The following is an 8,306-nucleotide window of genomic DNA, read 5'->3' on the forward strand; positions in this document are numbered from 1 at the left end:
GAGATTTTAATTAGCTCAAATAGATGAGTCACACTGCTCTAATAGGACAGACATTCAAAAGAACCATATTTAATTTGAAAAAACAATCTCATTCTGTATTTTAGGAATTCACCTGCATAAAAAAAAATTCTTGAATCACAGAAATGTAACCTGCAGACGACATTCTACATATGTTATTTTAAAAGTTTGTAATATTCCAGATCAAAAGGTTAACACATAGATACGTAAGTTCAATTAAACCATTGTGAACTATTTCATAACTAGAAATTTAAGGTCAGTTATGTAGAGTTAAAATTTCACTTGAGGCTGGCTCTCCAGCACTACAAAAGACCATCCTATAAATATTCCTAAAAGTCCCAGTTAGTCAGTTACAAATTCTGAGGCAGAGAGTTTCAGGTACAGCATTTGACATGACAAAATCTTAGTCTCCGCAGTAAGGTACAGTGATCTAAGGATATCAAGAATGAATGGAAACGAGTTATAGTTCATAACATATTTCCAATTATGTCAAACTTAAGCCCTTGCCATCAGTTAAAAATAAAACAACCAGATGCTAAAAAAAGTGGGGGCAAACCCTTGCCTTTTGCCCCACCTATACACAAAAACATACGCAGCCAAATATGCAGCAAGGGTTTCACTGCTTACCTACCATGTAAGTTTGCCATTAGCCAGCATACCATACAAATCTCAAACTGCAGCCAAAAACACCCAAAGCAGTCACAAGTAGGATCAAAAGTGAGACTCCTTGCAGGACTGTAATTGAACTAGCCAACATCACCTTACCCCACCTGCAACTAACAAAACCTTATATTCTTCCATTTAAGCTTACAATATAATCTTTATACAAGGTAGACTTTTTGTTTCTCTTCAAATTCCCACTAACCTTGCAGCTCAGGCCCAACAGTAGTTATTATAGCTCCAAGACATCGGCCTAAGCACTGATGTACTTCCGTATGCGATGGTGGAACAGTTAAGAGCAGAGTAAGGACCAGAGAAAGTGTTGGCTCCACATAGCCACGGTACATCGGTCCACTGGAATCTACTATCAAGGCAAGCGAATGGAGAGACCAGGTCTATCAAAAAAACACAGGAATATTTTTTAGTAATGCATTTAGGAAATTCAATAGTTTTTTTATGCAGATGGAGCCTAGCTCTCTACATCCCTTCTTAAACATGTCTAGTTAACTACTGTGACTCGGGAAGTGTTTCAAAGGTGTCAGGATCTCAAGCAATCACCTGAGAGTTTAAATATCTCTAACATCATGACTGGCAATCAGCAGTTTTGGTGACAATGGAGATCATGATGACAAAAGCTTTCAGAAGAAAATGCTTAAGCACTTTGAGGAAGAAAAATACAAACACAAACAACACATCCACTTAAAACAAAAAGGAAAATAGAAAAGTGACTCAAGACAGGAGAAAGAGAACCATTCCACTATAAAACTGGCTGCAGAGTCTGAAATGGGCAGCTTCTAAAGCCCTTAGGGCTTTTGACGTTTCACTAGCAACTGCTTTTCATGACAAGTTGAAAGGTTCACATGCATTTTCCAGTTAATTTTCTTAGTACAGGGTGCAAGAGAAGAAAGCAGTGCTGTTCAGTCAATAGACTACAGCATGAGGAAAAGAAAAATAGTGAAAGATTGACCTATTTCAATCATTTCTTTGCAGTACCTTGAGAAAAGTATGACAAAGTTACCTATTCTACTTTGCAATTACACCATAATCTTTGAAGAACAGTGATTATAGACAATTTACTTGCTTTTACTCAAAAGGTTTCCTTTTTTCCCTTCTGAAATAATTCTAGCATTAAAAGCTAGAGAAAATAACTTTTTTCCCCCCTTTAACATTTCACTTTTTACTGTCAAGAAACATGTACTGGTCCATCTAGCCTTCTCCTTTTTTACAGCAGCAGCCACAGATGGTAAAGGAGAGCAAAGATAGACCAAGACATTGACCTCTTAAATCTCTTTTCGGAGAGTAAAGAGTATTTTTCAGTACTTTCAACTTAAGAAATGTTCTGAACTGCAGTGTCTATACATATTCAGCAACTCCAAAAATATTACTCTTTCAGCTGCATGTTTAGCCTTTCTACTCTACCAGCAACTTTTAGCAGTCAAGTTGCCCTCTTGTGAGACTTCACATGCCTACAGTCCACAGTGGACAGAAACCCTCCCCTGACTTAGCCTTGTCTTAGACTTGGCTCCTACTAGTTCCCCATCTGTCCCCCAGCTGCCGTTTAGCTTACAACAGATTTCTGTTTCCATAATATAGCCCCTCAAAGATGATGTACTGCCATACTGCATATGTATCACATATACAGAAACTGCTTGACAAAGAGAACTACTGCTCATCACCTGAGACTCCAGTAACTAATCACCTGTTAACCATTAGCCAATTATTAAAAACTTCAGTTTGGCCAGGTAAGGTAAAACTAACACATTTTGCTTTATACTTCAAGTCAGTCAGGAATAGACCCCCAATGCATTACTCTGGCACAGCTGACAAGCAGACACTTGTCGATCCGAATTAACATGAACACTTGCAACTGCCTCCCTAACCAGGTATAAGGTTGCATTTTAATTGCACTACATTTTTGGGATTCTGTACTATAGGAGGTTATAAGGGAAGTTCCACTTTCGTAACATTCCCTGGCACATGCCACATGTCTTACATGTGACAATGTCTATTAAGGACCATCTGGACAGGTAGTTTAAATTTTTCATTTTCATCCTGAATATTTTAAAGCAGTTTTGTGGTGATGCCTTTTTTTTTTCCTTACCTGGACTTCAGGAGACGTTCCATCTTGTGCCAAAGCCAAGAGAATACTGACACTAGTTTTCAGATGCTGTCCAGAACCTATTCCACCAACATATCGATGGAGACAGCCCAGAGCCAAGGAATGGCCAGTTCTTGATACAACATCTCGAGCAGATTTTAACCTATCAATGTTCAAATAAAAAGAAACAATGTAATTCACTAACTTTGTTACAAAGAACCTTTACCTTTCAAGTACCATAACAGTGCAAAAGACTAACAGAATTTTGCAGGTCACCTCACAAGATGAGAAGCCTTAACAACAAAAGCAAAAATGATGTGCTTGATCTATATTGCTATTAACCCAGATTACATATAAAGGAAATGCAAAAAAAAGTATTTTAATAGCTATTTTCTTTCTTTCTGGTCAGAACTTGACATTTTAAATGAAGAAAAATTTTGGAAGTGAAAGGATGTAGGAAAAGCATCTAGAGTTTACTGAGGTTTCACAGCAAACTAATTGAACAATCAGGAAAGTCATTGCTACACCACTGCAGTGAAAAGGGGCCAAGAATGGAAAAATGACACGTATATGGAGAAATTACAAAGAAATCCACAGCTACATATTCCACAGCAAACTTCAATTTTTAATACAGCCATTTTCTTCTACACCTGAGTTCTATGACTTGCCCAATAAAACTTTTCAATTTTTTTAGTCTTTTACTAATAAAACTAAAACATTTAACAGCATTCTGAATGACCTAGTTGTATGAAGCAGTATCTTGTTGACTATTCTCCACAATACTTCTGCTTCTGAATACATGTCACATACATAGCTTCTTAATTTAAAACCATTTCAGGAGGCGGGGAAGAGAGAGGAAAAGATTTCCTAATTAGGACAAAGAAATACTTTTTTCCCTCCCCAGTTGTCTCCACATGAGACACAGGCATGCTTGCAGCCATCACTGAGCAATAAAGCAAATGCAAATCTCAACTACAAGTAAATTACTTGACAGTGACAAGAGAATGACAACCATTAACAACTTGATAAGAAACCAAGGAAATAGCCCCAGTAATAGAAATTCAAGGAGAGACAGTAAAGATGATATACTTTATTACAAGATAAAAGGCTGAGAAAAAATTAATTATCCAGAGGTAACAGGGTATCCTCTGGGTACCAGAGGTGAACTGAGGCTATGTGCATGCAGCCTGACCAGCTAAAAACATGGGTGGCAGCCCTGAGGCAGATGCATTAGGATTCACAGATAGCCTGCTGTCTTAAATTTAAAAAAAAAGACACTGGGGAACATATTGTCTTATCTCCACTAGACTACTTTCAAAAGACCCATGAGTAACAACTAAATATGGAAAAAAATACGGGCTAGTAAATCAGTTAAATCAAGGTGTAAAGAGTATGTTTGAATGAAACAGAACCACTATCACACAACCCACATTACAGACGTGCTCAATGTAAGCTGTGTTTATCTGTCTGAAACAGTTTAGTCACCTTCAAGTAACTCATCAAAAGCTATTCATTGGTATCATTTCACATTCCAAGTGGTTTAACAACTCAGCTTTTATTCCTCACATGAATTGAATCACAAAGAAAAGACTGAAGGTTTGTTAGGGCTACATAACCATAGCAATCAAGCAAGAAGACAAAAGAACAATCAATATGGCATTTAGAAGAGGAATCTTCCAAACTACATTAAACGGTATTTCTTAAATTACAGTAAATTACAATTTTATTCCTGTTTGAATTAAAACCAACTTACTTATCAAAACTGTATTGAGCCATTCTAGCAATGAAAGAGGCTTCTCCAACCACTTGAGCCATTCTGCCAAGAGCTTCACCTGCTGCACATCTCAAAATAGGGTTAGGATTATCAAGGGCACCCATTACAAGTGTCAGAGCAGATTTGCGAACTTCTTCTGGTCCCAGCGTGCTTTTATTCTCAGCTAAACCCTACATGAAGAAAAAAACCACAAAAAAAACCCTCAACATTCCAAAGTAGGGGAGAAAAGGAAGATAGATTTGAGATCTTCAATTGAAAATTATGCACTTTGCTTTTGCTTAATTTTGTGGTAATTTATCATAAAATACAATGGTCCAAAATATTTAAAACTCAAAATCAACAACATGCTCAGACTTGTGTTCGCCAACACTCCATCTGTTTCACAAACAGAAAGACACATTGCACCAGTCTTTTTTATCAGATGCATTACAGTGCTACCAGCACCCTAGTCCTGCTCAATCTGATCCAGCTTTACACAGAACACCTCAGAAAAAAAAAAAAGAAGCTTTAAAAATCTAACTGCAACATTTCTTTCTGTCAGACAGGAAAACCACAGCTTAGTTACATTTCTGTAAGAATCACTTAAATCAAAGATATTTCAGATAAATGAAAATACTTTTTTCTTATGAACCACATCTTTACAAACATTTAAGCAGCCTCTTACATGACCATTCTAGAGAACAATAACACTAAACACAGCTTCTGCAGCTTCTTCGGTTTCCGTATTTCACTAATAGTACATCACTTTTCACAATTTTCAAAAAGTCTTTTACTGTGGGAAGACTCATTAAACAACACGTGTAAAGTAAAAACACTACATATATTACAGAGGAAGAAGTTGAAGGCTGTACCACAGACTGCCATTTTCTGATCTGAAATCCTCACTTCGGTTCAATTTTGCCAGTTCTTTGGCCATTCAGCATGGCATGGGAGATATCAGAAATGTGCCTGAGAATCTCCTTTTCAACTTGTAGCAACATGGTTCATGCTCCTAAGAACAGCTCCAGGAAGTGAGGTGCTGTTTTTACCAATCAACCAAAAATGTGGAGCTCCAGTAAAAATCAGCTTAAACTAGGCAACCATTATTTGTGACTTGCTGTCCAGCTTCCTGACTTGATAGCGCAAAGCTACATTTCCAAGAGTAGATAGAGAACACAGGGCTGTAGCTGGAGTCAGTCGGACTTGACATAAGCATCTAGATTTTCATGCAATAAGGCAACCAAAATGGAAACCCAAGTCTGATTGTGTTTTCATTTCCACAAGTCTCATCTGCACAATACTCTAAGATACGAGGGGTGGTTTGCGTATATATAATGAAGTATTTAAATCCATGAATCCAGTGCAAATAAAACTACAGGATTGAAAATGAAAAAACAAAAAAGACAATCTGAACACTATAGAATACTGACTATATGAGTCTCATCTGTTCTCTGTACTGATAAATGCAAACGAGCTCATGTCAATATCTGGAAAAATTCAATTTTGGCATTTTCAAACTTCTGAATGTTTGAGCGGTAACTTTAGTAATGTTTTAAGGGCCTTTTGTATTGAAAACAAACTGATGAACTTTGCCATCCATTACAGGTTTTACCTTCAAGGCACTAAGAACAGCAGTAAAGATATTAAGCTGCACAGCTTGCTGGCGAACACCTTTAGCCTGCTTGACACACTCAGCAAAGTGATCCAACATCTGTAATCTAAAACAAAGGAAAGAACATCATTTAAGTCATAGCCTTTCAAAATACAAAGTAAAACACAGCCGGTAATTCTCAGTCAGAGAATATATGCTTCAGGGGCTGCAGAAGGTATTCACTTTAGGTAGAAAGCGTAGAGTTATTCTTAACACCCCTTTGCTGGTTCTTTTAGTTTATCCACAAATGTTTACTATCCCTTTTCAAGAAAACACCACCAAGAGGAAGTGAGTCTTCAGGTGCATTTGGCTGTATAACTGGAAAAATATGAAGATAGGAGCATAAAAATGCTCTACCATTTCAAATAGTGTGGCCCTCCATACGCCTTTAACTGTTCCTATTGTTTTTCCCATTTAGCTCCATTCCCTCCCCCCACCCCAGAAAGCATCACTGGGAGTGTTCCCTAGAAGACACCAACAACAGGAGTGTAATGAATAATCTGCATTCTTAACTACTTGGCAGTTCCCCAGCTAAATCTTTTCACAGTTAACAGATACAGATCAAACTGAATGACTGCAAACTGGCCTCAAGTCTATCCTGCACTTCCTGCAAAATGAGATTGACTGCCAGGAAAAACTGTTCCCCTAAGGATTGCAGTGAAGGATGATTTTACTTTGAAATGCGTCTTAGAGCCACTTTCACTCTGACAAATGAACTAAACTCAATGACAAAAGTAGTCCTGACAACTCGTAACTCTGAAAAGGTAATGTGGAACACAAAGGAAAATAGGTTGAATTCCATTTCCTCTTTTTTCATCATGCATACAATCATTTGCTGAGTATAAATCAAATGGTCTTACTTGTGGAAGCCAAATGAAATGCCACTGCTGTTTTCAAGGCAGATTTGAAGTTAAATGCAACTGATATTTTTGCAGGAAATTTGGGTTGCAGAGATATTCCTACTGTTAAATGCAGTAAGAGAAGAGAAGAATCTAGTCTCCACCTCTGAACCCTAATCTTCAAAAGTGATAAACTCAGGAAATTCCCCTATTTCTAGGCTGAATAGACATATTCAAGAATCCTGTGACATAAGGAACACCAAATACTAAACTATGAATTTAAAGCCAGTTGATACTACAGTCTATTCTTATTTCAGGGGGAAAAAAAAAAAGTAATAGCATCCAGAGAACAAGGCATTAGGTTCTGAAATTGAACACTGATGTAAACTGACCTGTGTTTGTAAGAGACATGAGGAAAAACCACACCAAAGAGAGCCACAGATGCATCGATGACAGATACTCCTAAAGGAAGGGGACCAGGTACAGCCTCACCAGGAGGGATGCGCAGGTAAATAGAAGAGGGATCATGTTCCAGGGCACCACTTCCAGATGCACTGTTTGGCTGAAGCTGCAAAATGCCATGTAATATGAATACCTCTGAAAATACCTTTGCGCTTAACATTTGGAATTAGAGATAACCAGAACATATAATGCAGTAGCTTAAGAAAAACAAAATAGCTTACAGATACCTGAATGCAACCACAGTGTCCCCATGCATACACACACTAGCACTTATAGGGTCAGATGAAGCCTAGAGGGTCAAAGCAGTTAACAGCTGGATAAATATAGAAACTACCACTTAAGAGTAGTAAGAGATGGAAATTAGAGAAAAGCATGTTAACTCTGTTACTAACAGCAGCTTCTGAATTACTGACTATGAATCATAGAATCAACCAGGTTGGAAGAGACCTCAAGGATCATCGAGTCCAACCCTACCATCATTACTAGACCATGGCACTTATTGCCACATCCAGTCTCATCTTACAAACCTCCAGGGATGGTGAATCCATCACCTCCCTGGGCAGCACATTCCAATGCCTGATGATTCACTCCATAAAAAATCTCTTCCTATGATCCAACCTAAACCTCGCCTGGCAGAGCTTGAGTCTGTGCCCTCTTGTCCTATTCCTAGTTGCCTGGGAGCCAACCCCCACCTGACTACAACCTCCTTTCACGTAGTTGTAGAGGGCAAAAAAAATAGTAGCATTTCAGAAAAAAAGGTTATTCGTTCACTTTCTGAGCGTCAAGTTACATTACAATATATTAAATGATCATCTATGATTCCCT

The 8,306-nt window shown here is 37.9% G+C and overlaps 1 protein-coding gene across 1 annotated transcript in view; it reads right to left on the reverse strand.

Moving 5' to 3' along the window:
* The window catches only part of HEATR5B (HEAT repeat containing 5B), a 51,886-nt gene that overhangs the window by 28,963 nt on the left and 14,617 nt on the right, over positions 1-8,306 (reverse strand). Inside the window, exons 15-19 of the mRNA XM_009078868.1 lie at positions 7,412-7,587; positions 6,142-6,247; positions 4,530-4,720; positions 2,780-2,939; positions 884-1,073 (exon numbers count right to left, since the gene is read on the reverse strand). Of these exons, the coding sequence (XP_009077116.1) occupies positions 884-1,073; positions 2,780-2,939; positions 4,530-4,720; positions 6,142-6,247; positions 7,412-7,587 (823 nt within the window). The remainder of the gene's footprint in view (positions 1-883; positions 1,074-2,779; positions 2,940-4,529; positions 4,721-6,141; positions 6,248-7,411; positions 7,588-8,306) is intronic.

Source organism: Acanthisitta chloris, unplaced genomic scaffold (assembly GCF_000695815.1).
Source record: "Acanthisitta chloris isolate BGI_N310 unplaced genomic scaffold, ASM69581v1 scaffold13587, whole genome shotgun sequence".
Taxonomy (NCBI): Eukaryota; Metazoa; Chordata; class Aves; order Passeriformes; family Acanthisittidae; genus Acanthisitta; species Acanthisitta chloris.